This window comes from Urocampus carinirostris, chromosome 11, assembly GCF_059441175.1.
Source record: "Urocampus carinirostris isolate Australia breed hairy pipefish chromosome 11, RoL_Ucar_1.0, whole genome shotgun sequence".
NCBI lineage: Eukaryota > Metazoa > Chordata > Actinopteri > Syngnathiformes > Syngnathidae > Urocampus > Urocampus carinirostris.
The window spans coordinates 16,788,689-16,810,573 of record NC_142359.1 but is presented as its reverse complement, the minus strand read 5'-3'; the positions used below and the strand labels follow the sequence as shown (position 1 = coordinate 16,810,573).

At 42.8% G+C, this 21,885-nt stretch overlaps 2 protein-coding genes across 3 annotated transcripts in view; one reads left to right on the top strand and one right to left on the bottom strand.

Moving 5' to 3' along the window:
* The window catches only part of zbtb4 (zinc finger and BTB domain containing 4), a 35,832-nt gene extending 33,980 nt beyond the window's left edge, over positions 1-1,852 (bottom strand). For both annotated transcript variants that reach the window (XM_088347882.1, XM_088347881.1), the window contains exons 1-2: positions 1,801-1,852; positions 1,125-1,328 (exon numbers count right to left, since the gene is read on the bottom strand). The gene's annotated coding sequence lies outside the window, so the exon portion shown is untranslated. The remainder of the gene's footprint in view (positions 1-1,124; positions 1,329-1,800) is intronic.
* A 3,469-nt stretch (positions 1,853-5,321) lies between these two features.
* polr2a (RNA polymerase II subunit A) lies at positions 5,322-20,144 on the top strand. The gene is made up of 28 exons (XM_088347280.1): positions 5,322-5,668; positions 6,239-6,371; positions 6,464-6,600; positions 6,683-6,856; positions 6,924-7,205; positions 8,496-8,657; positions 8,748-8,968; positions 9,043-9,175; positions 9,240-9,364; positions 9,477-9,687; positions 10,230-10,439; positions 10,523-10,691; positions 10,760-10,854; positions 10,935-11,138; positions 11,223-11,445; positions 13,093-13,276; positions 13,356-13,527; positions 13,600-13,705; positions 13,779-13,984; positions 14,059-14,322; positions 14,614-14,821; positions 14,891-14,991; positions 15,051-15,338; positions 16,122-16,325; positions 16,406-16,592; positions 16,658-16,771; positions 17,587-17,736; positions 17,814-20,144. Exons 1-28 carry the CDS (start codon positions 5,582-5,584, stop codon positions 18,962-18,964), a joined length of 5,901 nt encoding a protein of 1,966 aa, XP_088203406.1. The 5' UTR covers positions 5,322-5,581; the 3' UTR covers positions 18,965-20,144.
* Positions 20,145-21,885: the final 1,741 nt, after the last annotated feature.

The window sequence follows — 21,885 nt, the reverse complement described above, 5'->3', positions numbered from 1 at the left end:
CATCCCTCTCCAGGCCAACAAATGTTTCCACCCGGTCTCAAGCCAAGGAACTTTTGCGTGTTGGGCTAATGTGCCAACCACTGCACTAAAGAAACGCTAACAACAATCGTAATAAGCCTAAATCCGCTGTGTAATTTCAATTTTATTTTGGTATTGTGTTCATAGTTTACGTTGACAATGATTTTAATAATGGCCCCATGTATTCAACGTGGTACTGTAAAAATAGTGTGATCATGAGATAAAATCTAATGCCTTCCAGTATCTGTTTCCCTAGTGATCTAGTGGTTGGGATTCGGAGCTCCCACTGCTGCGATCTGGGTTCGATTCTTGTTGCATTCAGTTTTGTGCAAATATGGTCAGCGATATTTTTCAATCATTTCTCAAAGATGGTAATATACTACCGTATAACCTTATGTATGACGTGCACCCTAACTTCTTTCGATGGTAAAAGTAAGATACAAGCAAAAAATAAGGCAAATTTTGTTTCTAAAATAAGGCAACTTTTATTTCCTTCTGTGTGGCCCTGTACCAAACGATACAGGGCCCCGTACAAGTCGGCTGCCCGGAGGTTGTTGACCACTGTTTAGACAATTGAAGTCTAAGACGGGTCTGAATAAGACCATTTGCAAAACTGCTCAAAATGTGATGAATTTTAGTAAAATACACTGGAATGACGTCGCCCCAAACCAACTGAAAAGGGGTGAGTAAGGGCTTTTTTGATGAAGCAGGATGGGAGGGGAGACCCTGTTTCACCAACGACTCGTACGTCATTCCCCCTTGACGAAAAACAAACATATCCCGAGGTGGGTGTAAGTAAATAAACAACAAAAACATGAAGGTCAACGGCACTCATCCTAATTGGGCCAACCGAGAAGCACAACATAAAGTTTTTGCGTGAGCGTCCTCAATTTCATCTACGCAGTAAGGATATGTAAATGGAATGTTTCAAAAGTCATTTAAAATTGTTCGTCCCGTCTTGTTATAAGAGATCGGATGCACAAGCATAATAATACATTTTTGGCGACGGAGGCTGAATCGCTGTTACTCGGACATTTTGATCCAGTGACGCACTTGAATCGAGCATCGCTTTGTGGTGGACGCGCGTGCGTGTGCGCGCGACCTACCCTTTCTCAAGGTGGATGAGCTCTCAGCGTCGTCAACTTGGCGTAAGCAACAAAGTTGAACTACTTGACAGAATGTTAGTGTCGTCAGACGACGTTCAAAAAGACAACTGGACAGCCAACGTTCGCCTTGGTGCAGCCATCTTGTTCCGACAGCAGAGGGCGCGATTGTAACATTGGGCACCGCCTATTTCCGCCTCCTCGTTCCTGTTGCATAACACGCGGGCATCGTCGTATTAATAATTGACAACCGTGTATTTAAAATCACCTATAGCCCTCAAAGTTAAGAAATGCACTTTAAAAAATGTAAATCATATTTATCCATCAAAGAAATTATTAAAATCACGTTCTCAAATTGAAGATAACATCTGCTTATTTTGCAGCATTGATTGACAATAGGTTCTTCCCATGTATAAAAGTTCTGGCAAGATATTTAGCTCTGAATCATTCCGATCATCTCCATTTTCCCTACCACTTCATCCACATGTCATATAACAATCAAACCTATCATACAAAACAAGAACAATGATGAGCACAGCAGTGGAAAAGGAAAAAGGGTAATCAACAAAGCCCAGAAGATCATTGGCTGCTAAGGCAACAACAGAACATTCAAGAAGGTTGAATGATTGATATCTTGCTGAAAAGTACATTTTGGATTCCATAAAACTGAAATACGCACCCGCATTCATCAAATGGCGTTCGGAGCTTTCAGCAGGTCACCAAGGATGACAAGATGGTGTTGAAAAAACAGGGAAGTAAAATAAAACTGAAATACGCACCCACATTCATCTCATGGCGTTCAGAGCTTTCTGCAGGTCACCAATGATAACAAGATGGTGTTAAAAAGAACAGGGAAGTAAAATATTTCCCCGACCACCTACTTTCTGACCTATTGCCCTGTGGTAGGCACTACAGGTCCCTTAAAACAAGGATAGATAGGGTTATAGACAGTTTCTTCCCCTGGGGAAGCACGGGGAGAAGATGCAAACTCCACACAAAAAGGCTGGTAGCTGGATTTGAACCCATGACCTCTGAACTGCGCCACAATTTCTCTGCCGTGCCGCCCCGCACGCTATTTATATAGATAGATAGATAGATAGATACTTTATTCATCCCCGAAGGGAAATATGTATATATATGTATAATATATATACCTCGTGAATGATATAGGGTTTTCATATTGCTGCTGCTAAATGTTTTTGCACTATTATTCCTTGCATTATTAGATAATTATAACTTAAGCTAGTTTTTCTAAACACTACGTTGTAATTAATTTTTTTCCCATTCATCCTGATGATCTGTCTCTTTTGCCTTCAAAGTCTTTATATGTTTTACCCTGGAGTGCCATGTCTAATCTTGTTGCTTCGCAACGTTGATAACAACGACAAGACAATTATAATTTACGTCTTCCGATTTCTCTGGGAAGTGTTTTTCTTGCTGCTTAATGTTATTGCACTACGTTTCTTAACAATACTGTTGTTTCACTATTCTTTCACTATTAAATATAAGCACTACTTTGTAAATATCTTTGCCTATTTATCCCGACAATCCTTTGTCTTTATTTTTGCCTATTTATCCCGACAATCATTTGTCTTTATTTTATCTTTAAAGTCAGTTACATGTTTACTCTGGGGTGCCATGTCTACTCGTTGCATTCAAGGTTTCACCATTTTCCAATAAAAAAAATCCAGTTCTGTACAATAAACATGCGTGTTCGTTTATTGTGAAAGTCACCACGCGGGGGCACCATCGCTCCATTGAGGAGCTGTACAGCACGCCACAATACCGATATTGTATTTCTTGAGAATGTGCTGGATTTGCGCTACACACCATTTCCTAGCAACCCATCTGTAAAAGCGGGGGGAAATTGTTAATAAAAAAGATACAAGGAACGTAAATGACGGAATTGTTATGAAATGAGTAAAATGACTGAAAATGCCATTGTCTTAAACATAAAGGCCCAAGTGAAAACCTTATATCAGGCCCTTGGGTGGATTTCATGAAATACAGTACTGTATTCCACTATAAGTATAGGCATGACTGACCTCGAACTCAACCTGATTTAACAAAAGAATGAAATATCCCTAACAATACTTGCAATGCGTGTGAAAAATATACAACAAACAAGTTCTGCTGATTCAGATGTCTTTATTCAAAACAAACAGCAATCCAATTTGTGACTTATTTGGTTTCCGCAGGTTAAACATGTTTTGGTGGGGAGAATAAAATAGGTCAACCAAGTGGAAGTTAACACATACACAAAAGCTTAACAAAGATGGTTAAAACAATGAGAATTTAAACCTTCCAAACATTTAATTATGTTATAAAATAGGAATATTATTCGCTATGGAGTAAACAAAAATAACTACAAAGCCCATTTCTATTAAAAATCACGTTGTTACAGGACATTTTCAACAGACATTTGACAAATTGCGAAACAAGCTTTTCTTTTTATCATTTCAAATGCAAAATGTAATTAGACTTAGAACTTTGGAGATAACGCGTGATAATGTTGAGCTAACAGGCAATTTGTCAAACCTATAAAGGGTTTGAAGAGGCGATTTCTCCGAGGAGTTAACAACAGTTGCTAGCAAAATGGCTTCTTCGCTCGACATAAATTCTCAGGCCGTCTCCATGTCAGCCCGACGGCGTTGTTGTCACATATTCTATTACTAGAGTAAACGTTGGTGAGATTAATTTATGCGCAGCACTATACCCGCGGCTTCGCAAAACAAACGATGACAAGGCCCTCGGGCCGACCCGGCTCCATTTTGCCTCCTGTTCGTTGGCTAACTCCGCCATATTGTGCTCGCAGCTAAGCTAAGACTCGACTCTTGTCACGAAAAACATATTAGGACCTCGAAGGAATGACAAGAAAATGAGGCAATACTTAAGAAAATACAAATATGAAGACTTTAGCGACATCGAAACAATTCTGACATTAAAAAAAAACGTCGACGATTAAGAAGCTAACTCTGACGAGAAATGCTAATTTGGGATACAATAAAAAAAACATTTTTTTATGTCTTCCAATTAGGAGTGATTAACACGAAACAGAAGCCCGATAATTGAAATAATCGCTCCCCTATTAACGCGATAAAAGTATCGAATTGAGGCTAGTACTTCTAAAATGACCGAAATAGATTAAAATTCATAAGCCGTTTAATTGTCTAAACGAATTCAGATAAGGCAATTTAAACCGAAGTTGGAGTTCTTTGTTATTTACTTTCTTTACTGTTGAAAAATACGTAGCTTTCGGATAGTAGGCCTTACAACACAGTCCACTTTTCCAAAACTGTTGAAATAACATTAAAATAAATTTGACTTTTATAAAGACTCATAACTAAAGAAATTGTCTACGTCAATGCATCGGAAATACAAATTCAGTGGCGCTCCATCGAAGAGCAAAAAGCAAAAGCTTCCCCCGCATTTTCCTACTCAGCACGCCGCTCATCCAAAGCGGCGCACCGGCCTTGGCGTTCAGGCGAGTCCGAGGCTTTCACTCTTGTTCCAGCGATCCCAAAATCTCGAGGGTTTGAATCCAAAACGTCGACGTTGATACAAAAAGTCCAAAGTAAATAGTCCATTACACGCTGTTTAGAGTTAAAGAAATAACTATGATTTGACACAAAGTGTTTGTTTAATCGGGCGATTGAACGGGCCTCAACTGTGAGCCTCCTTTCTTAGCAGCCAGGCTCGCCCACAGCGAGAACAACCAGGAAAAAAAATATTCAGCTTTGCTTTGAGACAAGAAAGCATTTTCGGAAGCTTTCGGAAAACATCGGAAAGAGGCGGGTTTGATAATAATAAGGAGAAATCAAGAAAGGGGATTGGACAAGCCATACTTCTGAAGTGACGATATTAAAGAAAACCGCCAATTGGAAGCCATTCAATTCCAATTGGCTTTTTCCAACATTTGTAGCACCTAGCATTACCCAGTCAGTTGTCAACCAGCCAATAAGAATGGCGTTTGAGGAAACCAAAGCCCGCCTTTTTCTGCAATTGGCTGGGAAACTAATCATCCTCGTTGATTGGCTGAACCCAGGGAAAAATGATTTATTCATAGAAAACACTTGCACGGCCAATGACTGTGTTCTAAGGACAAGTTCTGTCCCACCCACTCGAGCGTCAGCCCCTGCCTCAGAGTGTAAGAAACCCCGCAGCAGGGCTCAGTCTATATAATAGCCGGTCAGACACACAATCTCTCAGTAGCGCTCAGAGTGCGCCGCGGTGCAAATCGGAAAAGGGAAACGGACTGTCAATCGTCTCCCACTCCGATTAAGAGAATATATTACTGGGTTACACGAGGCTCCAGTGAGGTCCCTGGGACCCCGCCACCGGAGAATTTACGGTGGTTGCAGCTGGTGGGCTTCTGTGGAGCGCGAGGTCTGAGCTGTGCCAAGCTGTTCCTGCTCACAAAGCGACGCGTCGACGAAGGACGCGTCTTTTGAATAGACACGATGCACGGACCGCCCTCTGGCGACAGCGCATGCCCCTTGCGCACCATCAAGAGAGTTCAGTTCGGCATCATCAGCCCTGATGAGCTTGTAGGTCTTCTGTCGGGGGGAAAACGATGGGACATTTGTATTTCTGCATTTATAAATCATAAACACGACTTCCCCGATCTCGCGACTGAGTTGTAATTTTGACATTTTTGACAAAGGCTCGAATTCGAGTGAACAATGCTAGCCGTTAGCCTAGCCTAGCTCGCTCTTTTCAGCCTTGGGCTCGAGCTAACGAGCATGTCCGCCCGGCGAAGTTTGCAAACTCGAAGCACACCACTTCTCAGTCCAAAATATTCACGCGAATGCTTACAAATGTTGTATTTGCCCATAAATGCATACAGTACGCGAGATGTTTGATGCTCCTTTTGTTTACCCAAAACTTGTCCTTGCATTTCAATGAATGGAGTCTTGCCAATCGTGAATAAAAAAAAACTGAAAAAGGTCCCACATGATTTTTCTTTTCACTCCAGATAGTCATTGATGCTTCTGATACAACTATTAGATATAAGATAAAATGATGAACGTGAAGCACGGTTTCCACAGGACTTAATAGTAATAGTTTAAGATTTGATTGCTTGTCAAGCTCTGACAGTACCTCTCCTTATGTCTTAGAAACGAATGTCCGTGACAGAAGGGGGTATTAAATACCCTGAAACAACAGAAGGTGGTCGCCCGAAACTTGGAGGCCTCATGGACCCTAGACAGGGTGTCATCGAGCGAAGTGGGAGATGTCAGACCTGTGCAGGTACTATTGTAGTATGTCACCGTATCACATATTTTGTACATGGAACTGAGCTCATGTCAAGGTTGACATTGTGTTGGGCCGTTGCTTCGCAGGCAACATGACAGAATGCCCGGGACACTTTGGGCACATTGAACTGGCAAAACCCGTCTTCCACGTTGGCTTTATTTCCAAGATAATGAAGGTCATGCGTTGCGTCTGCTTCTTTTGTTCCAAGCTACTGGTGGATGCGGTAAGAACGTTTCCACCCTGCTTTACAACACACTTCAACGTTTGTTTCTCTTCAATTTGCAAACAATGATTTCTATCAACAGAACAATCCCAAGATCAAAGACATTCTTGTGAAATCCAAAGGGCAACCCAGGAAGCGCTTGACCCACGTCTATGAGCTGTGCAAAGGTAAAAACATTTGCGAGGGAGGTGAGGAAATGGACAACAAGTTTGGGATGGAGCAGCAGGAAACTGAAGAGGACATCACAAAGGAAAAGGTATTGTGTTTTTTTTTTAAAAACGCAATCTAATACAAAAAAAAATAATGATTCTTTGTCTATGCAGGGACATGGCGGCTGTGGGCGCTACCAGCCTCGCATCAGACGTTCCGGCTTGGAGCTTTATGCTGAGTGGAAGCACGTGAACGAGGACTCTCAGGAGAAGAAGATCCTGCTGAACCCCGAGCGTGTGCATGAGATCTTCAAACGCATCTCAGATGAGGAAGACGTCATCTTGGGCATGGATCCAAAGTTTGCGCGTCCTGAATGGATGATTGTCACTGTGTTGCCCGTGCCTCCTCTGGCCGTCAGGCCTGCCGTTGTGATGCAGGGCTCCGCTCGGAACCAGGTAGAACTAACTCCCTTGCACAAAATGTTGATTCCTTTCTAAATCCTTCTCCCCCCATTCAAATCAACTGTGCCAAAAGTAACATAGCAAATAAAAGGTTGGTTTAATGTCTTGGCAAAAGATGGTGTTATTATAATTTCAAAATTTTAAGTAAGTGGTATTTTTCTTCAAAGTGACATAAAACAAAACTACAGTGGTACCTGTAGCCCTTAGCTTAAATTGTTTGTGTAAACTTTCCCAATAAAAAACAATCTAATTGGTCTGTTCCCGTCCTCCCAAAAGCATCCAAGTTGAACCCTAAATAGATAAAAAACACATCTTCCTGATCAATAAAAAAGATTAATATATTAACTTCACTTAAAAAATATATAATACGATTAACAAGATATTAACAAAATTAAATGCAAGTCCATTATTAGCTTAACCACAGAGGAAGTCAGTGTAACGGATGTTTATGCATTGTGCAGAGAAAGGGGTTAAGATATGTTGCAAGAGGAGTGGCGGTGCTTTGCATACCCGTCAACTCAAGCGTTAATGTATTGTATACGTTTTTTGATCATTTTAGATTGTGTATTCCGTCTAAGAATTTTATGTGTCAATAAAAGTTTAAAAAAAGCTAATCTTGCCCATTTCAGCTCTAATCAGTATAGTCTCGGGCACTAGTAGCAGATGACAATGTCATTGTAGATTTCTGATATTGACGCAGTATTCTACATATTGGGTCTTGCTATTAGTATATTGTTGCCGCATTGTGTTTGTAAGGTTTATAATTTCTTAAGGGGAATTAAAACCCTAAATATCGACTCCGAGCAATTGGCTGAGGTTGAAAGGTACGAGGTATACTGTTGATTATACGTACTGACTGTACGTTTAAAGTTTCTGTCACTTTAATTCACTGTACACACCCCAAAAATTTACAGCAAATTTTTTTCGCCTGTAATTTGCATGTGCAAACTCAAACCCGCTGATGCAGGTGGTCAGTGGTCACAAGTAGTGAGCGTTCTATAGTGGTAGCCTCTGTGACTGCTAGTTTTTTGGATTTTCTTTTTTTTCGCGAGCAAAACTTTTGTTGCAAATCATACTCTATTGAAATTATGTTGTTTAGCGGTGCCCGCATAGAGGTACCGCAACACTTAATTCGCAGATTATTCCATCATGAATATATCCTGTAAAATATCAGGATTAGGAGTTGGCCTCAGAAAATCCTCATCTGTCGTAACCTGTTGAAACAAAACCCCTAAACGAGTTCTGCACCACACTGTTTTTTCATGAACACCATGTGTCCTCCAGGACGACCTTACCCACAAGTTGGCGGACATTGTCAAAATCAATAATCAGCTTAGGAGGAATGAGCAAAGCGGCGCTGCGGCTCATGTCATCGCGGAGGATGTCAAGTTGCTTCAGTTCCACGTGGCTACCATGGTGGACAACGAACTGCCAGGCCTGCCCAGAGTATGTTTGTACCGGAATTTCCACAGCGTTATAAAATGATACCAATAGTAAGCCTTCATATATTGTTGTTTTGCACCAACTGTCTCTCAGGCAATGCAAAAGTCTGGGCGCCCTCTCAAGTCTATAAAGCAGCGCCTAAAGGGCAAAGAGGGCAGAGTCCGAGGCAACCTGATGGGAAAACGTGTCGACTTCTCTGCACGAACCGTCATCACCCCAGATCCCAATCTCCAAATCGACCAAGTGGGTGTCCCACGATCTATCGCAGCCAACATGACCTTTCCGGAAATTGTCACACCCTTCAACAATGACAGGTTAGAGATGGTTTTGCGACTGGACATTCTCCAGTAGTGGAAATTAATGTATTTTTGCTACACGCCTCTTTCAGACTGCAAGAGCTTGTGCGTCGAGGAAACAGCCAGTACCCTGGAGCCAAATACATCATCCGCGATAACGGAGACAGAATTGACCTGCGATTTCACCCCAAACCAAGTGACCTTCATCTGCAAATTGGCTACAAGGTAAGATTCAAGACTTCCCAATCTAAATTCTGTGAGAACTGTCCAAACAACTTTTTCCTCTTAGGTGGAAAGACACATGTGTGACGGCGACATCATCATTTTCAATCGACAGCCCACACTGCATAAAATGTCTATGATGGGGCATAGGGTTCGAATCCTGCCCTGGTCCACATTTCGTCTCAATTTGAGGTATCGCTGATCTTTCAAATGCGTACAGTACCCAAGTTTGTCCATACATTTGGATTTGAAGAGGGCTTGCTGCACAATCAGCATTTATGACTTTGGCAATCACGTCCCCCAGTGTCACCACTCCATATAACGCTGATTTTGACGGGGATGAGATGAACCTGCACTTGCCGCAGTCACTCGAAACGAGAGCTGAGATCCAAGAGCTGGCCATGGTCCCGCGTATGATTGTCACGCCCCAGTCAAACAGGCCTGTCATGGGAATCGTGCAGGACACTCTGACGGCAGTGCGCAAATTCACTAAAAGGGACGTTTTCCTGGAGCGGGTAAGACAACCAGGTCATTGGGCCATATCCGCCTCAGAGCGAGAAGGTTTTATTTGGCCCCTAAGATTATCTTGATCCATGATTGTATCATACACCAGGAATCATTGTGTATTTGTTTTCATTGTATGTCACTTCTCCTTGGACTTTATTTTACTGTAGTTAGGTGAATGATAGATTTTTTTTTCTCGTGTTTTAGCCCAATTTTGCTAAAATATAAGTTACTGATAGAACCTGAATGATATCGGCTTTTCTTTAGATTCCATGTAACGTAGATTTTTATATCAGGAAATTGGGAATGAAAATGCTTTATTTATATGATCTTATGTTTTTTAGCTTTTCAGGAAGTTCAATTAGTTTCACTAGATTATATATGTCATTTTATACTTGTTCAACATTTGTTCAGTCCAGCCTTTTGCTTGTACCTCGATTTTATTATATATATTTTTTTATTGGCTTTTTTTGTCCATTTGACTTTGCACCACAGGTGTAAGGGATCTTAACTGGTCTTTGCTATAAGACAATGATGTATCTCACCAATGCAGGGTGAAGTTATGAACCTCCTGATGTTCCTCTCCACCTGGGACGGGAAGGTTCCCCAGCCGGCCATCCTCAAGCCCCGTCCGCTATGGACCGGCAAGCAGATCTTCAGTTTGATCATCCCGGGGCACATCAATGTCATTCGTACACACAGCACTCACCCAGATGATGAAGACAGTGGCCCTTATAAGCACATCTCACCTGGTGACACCAAGGTATTTTCTGTCTGCTCTGTCATTTTTAAAACCAAAGGACAAACTGCCTCAAACAGCCTTACCTTGGAGTGTTTGTTTCTTAGGTTATAGTGGAAAATGGGGAGTTGATTATGGGCATCCTGTGTAAGAAGTCTCTGGGAACATCAGCTGGTTCCCTTGTGCACATTTCCTACCTGGAAATGGGACATGACATCACCAGACTTTTCTACTCCAACATCCAGACCGTGGTTAACAACTGGCTGCTTATTGAAGGCAGGGTCAAAAATGACAGTCGCACTTTACAAAACGTGATGGGCAACTAAAGTATTTCTTGAAATTAGGTCACTCTATCGGTATTGGTGATTCCATTGCCGATGCTAAGACTTACCTCGACATCCAGAACACAATCAAAAAAGCCAAACAAGATGTGATTGAAGTAAGTCTGAGCCGTTTGGCGTTAGTTCCGAATTCAGCCACGCAAGCCCTAAAGCAGCTTGGATTTTGACCGCCCGTCAGGTCATCGAGAAGGCTCACAACAACGAGCTGGAGCCAACCCCCGGCAACACATTGAGGCAGACCTTTGAAAACCAGGTCAACCGTATCCTTAATGATGCCCGTGACAAAACGGGATCCTCGGCTCAGAAGTCGCTGTCTGAATACAACAACTTCAAGTCCATGGTGGTGGCTGGTTCCAAAGGTTCCAAAATTAACATCTCACAGGTACAGAAGTGGACGCCTTACAGAGAGAAATTCTCCATTTAATCTTGTCCCGTAAACCTAACATGACCTGCTCCATCTTAATAGGTTATTGCCGTTGTGGGGCAGCAGAACGTGGAGGGTAAACGAATCCCGTTTGGATTCAAACACAGAACGCTGCCTCACTTCATCAAAGATGATTACGGTCCTGAGAGCAGAGGCTTTGTGGAGAACTCCTACCTGGCTGGCCTGACACCAACAGAGTTCTTTTTCCATGCCATGGGAGGCCGCGAAGGTTTGATTGACACTGCTGTCAAGACGGCTGAGACAGGTGAGCCCACAGTCACATAACTTGGGTTGTTGCATATCTTAAAAGTGAATACTTAATGGCAGTAAATTGATTTCCTGATACCCCTCAGGCCCTACATGCTATTAGTTGTGCCTCATTGAAAATCAGAAGCAACTACAAAGAAAGTCACAATAGTTTTTCTGCTGCTGTCAAATTCAAAGAATTAACTTTAAATGAAGCCTTAAACTTGAGTCAAAGCTTTGAAGCTGCTTTAAAGGGATTATAAAACAGCTTTTAATTTCAATTAGGCACAGAACATGTAGTCCTCCCCACAATTGTAGGCATTCTCCACAAAAACTACTAAAACTTTGCTTAAAACACTAAACCTTTTTGACTAGTTAACATGTAAATCAAAATGGTGACTGACTTGCTAGGGTGCTGGTGTGCCTTACATGATGTTAGAGCTCAAGAAGTCAAAGACGAGAAGGTCTTCAAAATAATTGTAATAAACCAATTACATATACCGTATTTTCCGCACTATAAGGCGCACCTAAAAGCCTTTATTTTTTTCAAAAGCTGACCATGCGCCTTATAATACAGTGCGCCTTATTTATGGATCAATATTAATTCGCAAAGTCTTGCAACTAACTTGCCGTCGCCGACTAGATTTTCCCCCGAACGCCAAGTAGTCCGCGGTGTATGCTGGGATTTATTTACCGGCGTTTCAGCCTGCAATTGGCCCAAAAAGACTCGTCAATCATCAGTTGAATCGATCACTACTGGCTAAAGTTATTCGGAGGTCAAGAGGCGGATCCTTTTTGTCATTTACAGGCTGGCATTGGCTTAAACGGCAAAACAAAGCCTGCAATTGGCCGAAAAAGATGAATGCGTATAGCACGTGGCTGACGGCATACAGAAAGCATTTTTTTACTATTTTGTATTTGTAAGTATTTTAGTCTCCTGGATTTACTACCCTCACGGATATAAGAGGACCACGGCTGTACATTATTATGAACACAACGACTTCGGTGAGCTACTCCGGCTTTCTATATTATCCCTGTATCTTGTTTCAGACTGAACTCGATGTTTCTGTGATAAGCGGTGCAGATAATGGATGGAATGGAGTGTCTATTTTTAAATTAAACTCAATTCCAAGTGTTTATTGTCATATATACAGTAAAGTTGCGAGCGAAAAAGAAAATAGAAACTAAGGAATGGATGGCATTTCTTGAATCCCAAGACTTAAACCTTCCGAAGGATGGAACGATGCATTTGAGTGACATTGTACGGACACCGCATCCGCACGTGTTCTCGACATGTATTTGCGTCTTTACAAGCTTTGGGAATGTTAAGGGGGTAATAAGTTTGACTGAACTATCTGACTGTTTTGTCGACGTTCCCATTGTAGCGCCTTATAATCCGGTGCGTCTTATGTATGTCAAAAATAGGACCAAAAACTATTTTTTCGGGGTGCGCCCTATAACCCGGTGCGCCTTATAGTGCGGAAAATACGGTACATGAATATTATGCAAAAAAATGTACTATTTTTTTCACATTTTGCTATATTCTATAATCTGGGTATGCCTTTATGCTGAGATGAAGTTGCAAAGCTGCTTGAGAGCACAATGTTATTCAAAATAATTCAAGCAGATCCAAAGCGAGCTTGAAACATGTGTGGCAATCATCCAGGTTACATCCAGCGTCGTCTCATCAAGTCCATGGAGTCTGTAATGGTCAAGTATGACGGCACTGTGCGGAACTCCATCAATCAGGTGGTGCAGCTGCGTTACGGCGAAGACGGCCTGGCTGGAGAGAACGTGGAGTTCCAAAATATGGCGACGCTCAAACCATCAAACAAAGCCTTTGAGAAGAAGTATGTCTTAAAGGGAGAGTCTGACCTTGTTCTATATAATAGGTGGATGGATCAACAAAATGTCAATATATCTCTCCAGGTTCAAATTTGACTGCAGCAACGAGCGAGCACTAAGGCGTACGCTTCAGGAGGATGTAGTGAAAGACGTGATGACTAATGCCCATGTGCAAGGCACACTGGAGAAGGAGTTTGAGAAGATGAAGGAAGACAGGGAGAACCTCCGAACTATTTTCCCCACAGGGGACAGCAAGGTACTATGCCGCCACGCTATCTTTGTCCGCCCATATCCTTTCAGCAACTCTCACACCACTTTTTTTGTCCAGGTGGTACTGCCATGCAACTTGGCAAGAATGATTTGGAACGCTCAGAAGATCTTCCGGATCAACACTCGGACTCCGACAGACCTCAACCCACTTAGAGTTGTGGATGGTTTGTTGCAATCTAGTTTTGGCGCACCTTGAAGTGAAGCCAAGAATCAAGACTAAATAGTGACTTTTTTTAGGTGTGGAGGAGCTGAGTAAAAAGCTGATAATTGTGAATGGCGAAGACCGGCTGAGCAGACAGGCCCAGGAGAACGCAACTCTTCTCTTCAATATCCACCTGCGCTCCACGCTCTGCTCCAAGCGCATGACCGAGGAATTCCGTCTTTCCACCGAGGCTTTCGACTGGCTGCTGGGAGAGATTGAGACTAAGTTTAACCATTCAATTGTGAGTTAAGCTTCATGCAGGCCTCTTTTGACTGTTAATTGGCATTTATCACACGAGCTTTTGTTTCACCCCAGGCACATCCAGGTGAAATGGTCGGTGCTTTGGCGGCTCAGTCTCTTGGCGAACCAGCTACCCAGATGACCTTGAACACCTTTCACTACGCTGGCGTGTCGGCTAAGAACGTGACGCTCGGTGTCCCGCGTCTCAAAGAGTTGATAAACATTTCCAAGAAGCCCAAAACGCCCTCGTTGACGGTGTTCCTGCTGGGCCAGGCTGCAAGGGATGCCGAGAGAGCCAAAGACATCCTCTGCCGCTTAGAGCACACCACACTGAGGAAGGTCAGTAAACTCTCTGCCGATTTTTTTAAACATTAAGAGATTTTTGCAGTATAAAATGTGCCTGTAATTACCATTCTTGTTAAAGGTGTTTATCCATTGCATCTTTTGTGATTGATCGCCTATTAGAATTTTAGCAAATATCAGGATAAAGATTATCTGCATCAACAAAAATTGTAAAAGTTAAATGCCTTATTTCATATTTTTTTGCTTCCTATTATGTTTTTTCATAACAACATGACTTTCAATCCCATGTTAACATAACTCACAGGCCACCACAATTATTTGTTTTAGGTGACAGCCAATACCGCCATCTACTACGATCCCAACCCCCAGAACACTGTGGTGGCTGAGGACCAGGAATGGGTGAACGTGTATTACGAGATGCCCGATTTTGACGTGACACGTATTTCCCCGTGGCTGCTGCGCATTGAGCTGGACCGCAAGCACATGACCGATCGAAAGTTGACCATGGAGCAGATTGCAGAGAAGATCAATGCAGGTGTGTGTGTGCGCGCATTTTGTTCAGATAATTTGCCAAATTTAACACTGGCTGCAAACATTTCTTAAGGTTTTGGAGACGACCTGAACTGCATCTTCAACGATGACAATGCGGAGAAGCTCGTTTTGCGAATCCGAATCATGAAAAGTGATGAGAGCAAGTTCCAAGAGGTGAGTTGTGGATATTCTCTCCAGTTGCAATTTGAAGCTCAAATGACATTTTGGGCTAGGACGAGGAGGTGGTGGACAAAATGGACGACGATGTCTTCTTGAGGTGCATTGAGTCCAACATGCTGACGGACATGACGCTTCAAGGCATCGAGCAGATCAGCAAGGTGTACATGCACTTGCCCCAGACGGACAACAAGAAGAAGATTATCATCACTGAGGACGGCGAATTCAAGGCGTTGCAGGAGTGGATCCTCGAGACGGACGGCGTCAGCCTCATGAGGGTTCTGAGCGAAAAAGATGTAGATCCCGTCAGGACCACATCCAACGACATCGTGGAGATCTTCACGGTAGGCTTACACAACTGATTATTTCATGTTTTATTTGTGAAAATTCTGGAGGAGGAGGGATCATTTTTATAACAGTTGAATGATGCAATCCCTATGGCATCATATTTCCATCTACAGTGAGCATTTACCCATGGGCGTACCCAGCCTGTTCTTGGGGGTGCTCAAGCCACCACCAAAAATCAAAGCATTTTTTTTTTACAACTACATTTTCCCTTGATAAAGAACAGGATAAGCTTAAATATTATGAAAATTCTAGATTTAACAAAAGGAATACAAAAATGTGAACAACGCAGCGTCAAAAATACTCCACTGCCTTGTAATGGTTCTGTCCATTTAATTCCTAGCACTGCTCTGGAGCTAAGGTGTGGATGAAACTGGGCCAAATGAGGTTTTCTACAAGAAAACCTCTCATTAAAAATATAAAGCTGTTATCAAATGTATTAAAAATTTCGAAACAACCCATTGCGAATTAATGTGAAACTAAAAATAGATTAATGTGTAAAAGTATAAATGTATCCATACTGATTTTATTCCGGGGTTTCTTGCACATCATGGCCGACGCTACTAGCTCTGACACTGACAGGGATGACACTGATAGGGCATTACGCACTCCTTCGGAGTCAAGTGTCCACATATAATTTTAGTGTACATTTTTATAAACATATAATTATGAATTATTATTAAGTCAGAGATGCCTGACATAACCCAAACATAATGATTGAAATTTTGGGCCCAACTCGGGTCTGGCTTGGGCTTAAGATCTCACCTCTGGCTCTGACGTAGGTACTCGGCATCGAAGCCGTGCGAAAAGCCCTGGAGAGGGAGTTGTACCATGTCATCTCCTTCGACGGCTCCTACGTCAACTACCGTCACTTGGCTCTGCTGTGCGACACCATGACGTGCCGCGGTCACCTGATGGCCATCACCCGTCACGGTATCAACCGGCAGGACACGGGGCCGCTCATGAAGTGTTCCTTTGAGGAGACGGTGAGAGGGCGTCTGGTTTTTGCTATAATGTACCTCATGTTGTACTCTAATGTTTTGTATTCCTGCTCTCCATTATCCAGGTGGATGTGTTGATGGAGGCCTCGTCTCATGGAGAAAGCGATCCAATGAAGGGCGTGTCTGAGAACATCATGCTAGGCCAGTTGGCTCCTGCCGGGACCGGCTGCTTCGACCTGCTCTTGGATGCAGAAAAGTGCAAGCACGGCATGGAGATCCCAACCAACTTACCCGGCATCAGCGTCGCTGGCCGTAAGTGGAAATGATCATGTCTGTGCGTTTGCTGAATATTCCTGATTGCTCTGTTATGCTTTCAGCCACTGGAATGTTCTTTGGGACCGTGCCGAGTCCCATGAGTGGGCGATCGCCTGCCATGACCCCTTGGAACACCGGAGCAACGCCGGCCCATGGTGCCTGGTCTCCCAGCATTGGTGAGTAGATGCATCTGTCACACAAGCTAAAAAATAAAGCTTTTCCAATCAAAGTAATTTCCTGATTATAAGACGCCCCACCAAAAGAGGAAGAGCCACGGTTGCAAGATTTTGTTTTTAATTAGAATAATTTATTTCATGGATCATTAATTAATATTGTGACATCCAGTTTAACCACTAAATATATCCATTTAAAAATTGATACCGTGCTGTCCTCACCCCAAATTATCCCCTTTTTTGCCAGCAATACAGCTAGTGAATGGCGCCCCAAATTACCAGACTTTTCTTTGGTTGCTGCTTATTCGGGCAATGTCTCAACCATTACCCTTATAAGGTCGCTGTAAAACTAGAAACAAAAAAAAGTTCCCCTAGCTTGTTGGCTATACTGATACATTCTAAGGTAAGACATACCAACAATTCAAACAAGACTGTGCAATTTTGTATAAAACGTTACTATAGGCAAAAATCTTCATTCAAGTGATCAAAATATGTTTTCTACTTCCAGTAAGCTATTGTCCAAAGCAACAACAAAAGATTACCAATGAGCGTTTGAAAGTTGGGGTCTGAGCTGCTGTCGAAAGTTTTGCTCTTTAGTTTCCTTTTTGCAACAATGAACATTTTAACCAAGAGTGCACTTGGAATACTACTCTATACGTTTCTCAAAGGCAGAACATTTGACATATGCAGTATCTTTCAATTGTAACTATCAATTTCCAATGTTATCCAGTTTTTTTCCAATTGAATAACGCGCGTTAGTTTTTGAGGCGCACTTTCAAATTTCTGGTCGGTATATGAGCTCCCTGTTCTACCTCCAGGAAGCGGCATGACACCCGGGGCCGCGGGCTTCTCCCCAAGCGCAGCATCAGATGCCAGCGGCTTCTCCCCGGGTTATTCCCCAGCTTGGTCACCCACCCCGGGGTCTCCTGGATCTCCCGGCCCTGCAAGCCCCTACATTCCGTCTCCGGGTTAGTAAAACTCTAAAGCTGTCATGACCGCTAAGGAAAGCAAACGCGTTCAATGTAAATATTTGTTTATTTTCCAGGTGGTGCCATGTCACCCAACTACTCACCCACGTCACCCGCCTACGAGCCTCGCTCACCTGGCGGCTACACCCCGCAGAGTCCTGGCTACTCTCCAACGTCTCCCTCATATTCCCCGACATCTCCTTCTTACTCTCCAACAAGCCCCAATTACAGCCCGACTTCACCCTCCTATTCTCCAACTTCCCCCAGTTACTCCCCCACCTCGCCCTCATACTCCCCTACGTCCCCTTCGTACTCTCCGACATCACCCTCCTATTCTCCCACCTCGCCGTCTTACTCTCCGACGTCGCCGTCTTACTCACCGACGTCGCCCAGCTACAGTCCTACATCGCCGAGCTACAGCCCGACGTCACCAAGCTACTCACCCACCTCCCCTTCTTACTCGCCCACCTCCCCCTCTTACTCACCGACTTCCCCTTCATACTCCCCCACCTCGCCATCTTACTCGCCAACCTCTCCCTCCTACTCGCCAACCTCTCCATCCTATTCGCCAACAAGCCCCAACTACACGCCCACATCGCCCAGCTACTCCCCGACATCCCCCTCATACTCTCCCACCTCCCCTTCTTACTCCCCAACCTCACCCAACTACACGCCGACCAGCCCCAACTACTCCCCTACCTCCCCCTCCTATTCTCCAACCTCACCGTCCTACTCGCCTTCCAGTCCGCGTTATACGCCGCAGTCGCCCACCTACACGCCCAGCTCCCCCTCATACAGCCCAAGCTCCCCATCCTACTCGCCAACCTCGCCTAAGTACACCCCAACTTCCCCCTCGTACAGTCCAAGCTCGCCAGAATACACCCCCACGTCGCCCAAGTACTCCCCTACTTCACCCAAGTATTCCCCTACCTCGCCCAAGTACTCGCCAACATCTCCTACTTATTCTCCAACTACACCCAAGTACAGCCCAACCTCGCCCACTTACTCCCCCACGTCTCCGACGTACACGCCCACTAGTCCGAAATACTCCCCTACCTCACCTACATACTCGCCCACGTCTCCCAAGTACTCTCCTACATCACCCACGTATTCGCCGACGAGCCCCAAAGGCTCCACGTACAGCCCCACCTCGCCTGGATACAGCCCCACTTCACCAACTTACAGCCCGGCCATCAGCCCCGACGACAGTGACGAAGAGAACAACTGAGCAGCTGCAGAGGAGGAGTGCTTGAGGTTACCAGGCAAAATCCCAAAGCTGACAATTTCAAGGACACTGGGGTGGGGTTTCCCCCCCCCCCCCCCTTTTTTTTAGCCTATCACATTCAATTATTTTAGATGTTGGGCTGGAAGAGAGTATTCTGAATGCTGCGTCTTTTTAGAATTGGGGAGAGTGGTTTCCCATTTCATCTTACTTCATTCCTTTTTTTTGAGCTAGACTGTGTTCTCGGTGGTCATGCATGCCGCCACTCTTAGTCCACCTCCCCTCACAAACTGAATGACGCCTTCACCAGCATCCTCCCAACCCCTGACAAAACAACAAAAAGGATCCATTGTTTCAATAACACCACAAACTCTTATTTTTCATCAAAATGGTTGACACAATGAAGTGTGGTGTGATAGGCATCCATAGCTTGTGGGGTATTTCATGGTTGTTCAACTGAAGTATGTCCAGACCCTGCCAGATCTGAGTTCAAATTATTTTGACTATTCCATGTATTTAAGAAGGTTAAAACTACCATTTTGTGTGAATATTTCTTTTATTTGTTCATTTGCCTACAGTGACTCAAGTTAAAATGGTTAAGACATGTTCACTGGTTTCTCTTCAGTTGTGAGCCTACACGGTAAACGTGAGTCATTTGAGCATGTTGGTTGATTTAATGAACCAGCCACAAGATACAGTAAATGGCTTTGGCATGACTGCGTTTCCACATACTGTCAAGATCGTTTTTAAAAAAATTATATATCCTATGTTATTTTTCTTAGCTGTGTTTGCATACATCATTGTGGATTCTGTTGTTGGTGACTGTCGTAAAATGGTTACAATGAAAGTAACTACTGGACACTGATTGTTGCCTCCTGTACAAAAATGGGTGAGTGATGTGCCCTTCTGCCACCTAATGAAGCTTGCATCAGTTATTTGTTTGAGTTAATTTTTTTTCTAAATTTTTTTGCACTTGGTAAACTTGTGCAGCCACTTCTTTTGCCCCGTCAGGGACAATGATGTCCATTCAGAATTTGGAGGACATGCTGTTTTTGGATGGATAAGTGAATGAATAAATAGCTGAAGAGCAGGCAAGAAGGAAGTAAAAAATCCGCTGTATAGAAATGTCACAATCTCAATATGTTCTGCTTTGGACTTGGGTAAAAAAATAAAGTTATACAACAAATTTTGTCTACCTGTGGTTAAAGTTGATATGCTCCATCATTCTCTTACTGAGTGTTTTATTTTCATTGATTATTCTTACACTAAATGGAGGTCAAAAGTTTGATTCTAATGTATTGACTACAGTTACACCACGTGGAGGTTGATTGTATGGACGAACATTAATATTGCGATTTAGTGTTGATCTGATCCAAGTAAATAACGCGTAGTATTGTACCTATTCTTGGAAACGTCACCATTGATAAACTAACATTTCTTGAATTCCTAGATCAAAATTATGATGAACACAGCACAAACATTTTAAGCACTGAAAAGGTTTTATTTTTTTATTAAATACATTGAAAACCTTATAGGCGCTGTACAGAATTTGGAACCTTTCTACTTGCTGATGCCATCTTCTGGCTTGTCATTGTAGTCCCTGACAAGCTCCTTATGTTGTGTGTGCAAGTACGTGCACTTGGAGTCAATCGAATATGCACTTTTTGTCATCTTTTTGGGGGTTTGGGATGGCGTTTGGACTACCCGAAAAAGGCCTTTTCTTACTTTCAACATTATCAATCTACACTAACAAATAGAAAAGAAAAAAAAACGCAGGGATGAGTAATAAGTCTCCCCTACCGCCTACTAAACGTGTCCTGCCAAAAGAAAAAGCTAATAGGCGCATTGGAAAAAAACAATTACTTACTTACTGTTTTACAACATTTTCAGAATAAAAGTAAAGCGATTCAAACACAATGTTGGAAAAACAGTGTCTTCATGATAAATATACCTTCCATCATGCAATTTTTCGAAAGTAAAGTGAGAACGTGCAAATAGTATAAACAATACAAATATACGCAAAGGGCACTTCGAGGATATTGCTGGATGAGTGTAGTACCATTCTAATGACAGGATTGTTGATCCAAGCACAGTAGTATCAATCCGATCCAAGTATTAGCTTAATATCGGTTATATCGATTTTTGGATCGATCGGTCCAGCCCCAAAATCGTGAAAATGGTTATGCAGACTTCTTTAAATTCCCTGATTTTATGTGAAAGTGACAAAATATTGTTGTTTTAAAGGGACAGTGTGTATTATTCAGAGCCTCCCGGTGAGAAAACCATAAAAAAAACTAGATGGGTTTAGATGGGGAAAAAATACATTACCTATCATACAAACATGGGGATGAGGAGCAAAATGGTGCATTTTGGTCACTTTGAGTCTAGCGTGTATTCATCCACGTGCTTTTTAGCACTCGTTTATGGTTGCACTAACGTGGGTAGTATAATGAGTTGCATTGACTCTGTTACATTTACTTGAGTAAGATTCGGGACATTTTCTACTTCTAGGAGTCTTTTCAAATTGTTATACTTTTTACTTTTACTTTAGTAAAATTTGAGAGGAAGAAAGTGTGCTCTTACTCTGCAACATTAGCCTACATTGAAGCCGTTACTTATGTGCATAAGTATGCATCTGTCTGTTTCTGTGGCAGAACGTGATGTTTACATTTCATTTCAGTATGAATTAGTGATTTGTCGCTCAACTAGCCTGTTTGTTCGGGAATGTCACATTTTTTTCCACGGTATAAGAAAGGTTCAAATTGTTTCGTATTTAATTTTATTTTACATCTGTAAATATTTTAATTCATGTTTCCTTTGTTTTTAATCCAATGCGATTTACATAACAAATTTAAAGTGTTTTTCTTTCTATTACATAGTTTATTTGTTGTTGCACTGAACACACTGCCCTAGCAACAGCTATTGCA

What these genes read in the sequence shown, in the direction of transcription:
- polr2a (XM_088347280.1), top strand. Translation starts at nt 5,582, where the DNA reads ATGCACGGACCGCCCTCTGGCGACAGCGCATGCCCCTTGCGCACCATC. An exon ending in ACATTTCGTCTCAATTTGAG is followed by an intron (nt 9,365 to 9,476) that starts GTATCGCTGATC and finishes CACGTCCCCCAG; the next exon opens with TGTCACCACTCCATATAACG. An exon ending in GGGACGTTTTCCTGGAGCGG is followed by an intron (nt 9,688 to 10,229) that starts GTAAGACAACCA and finishes TCACCAATGCAG; the next exon opens with GGTGAAGTTATGAACCTCCT.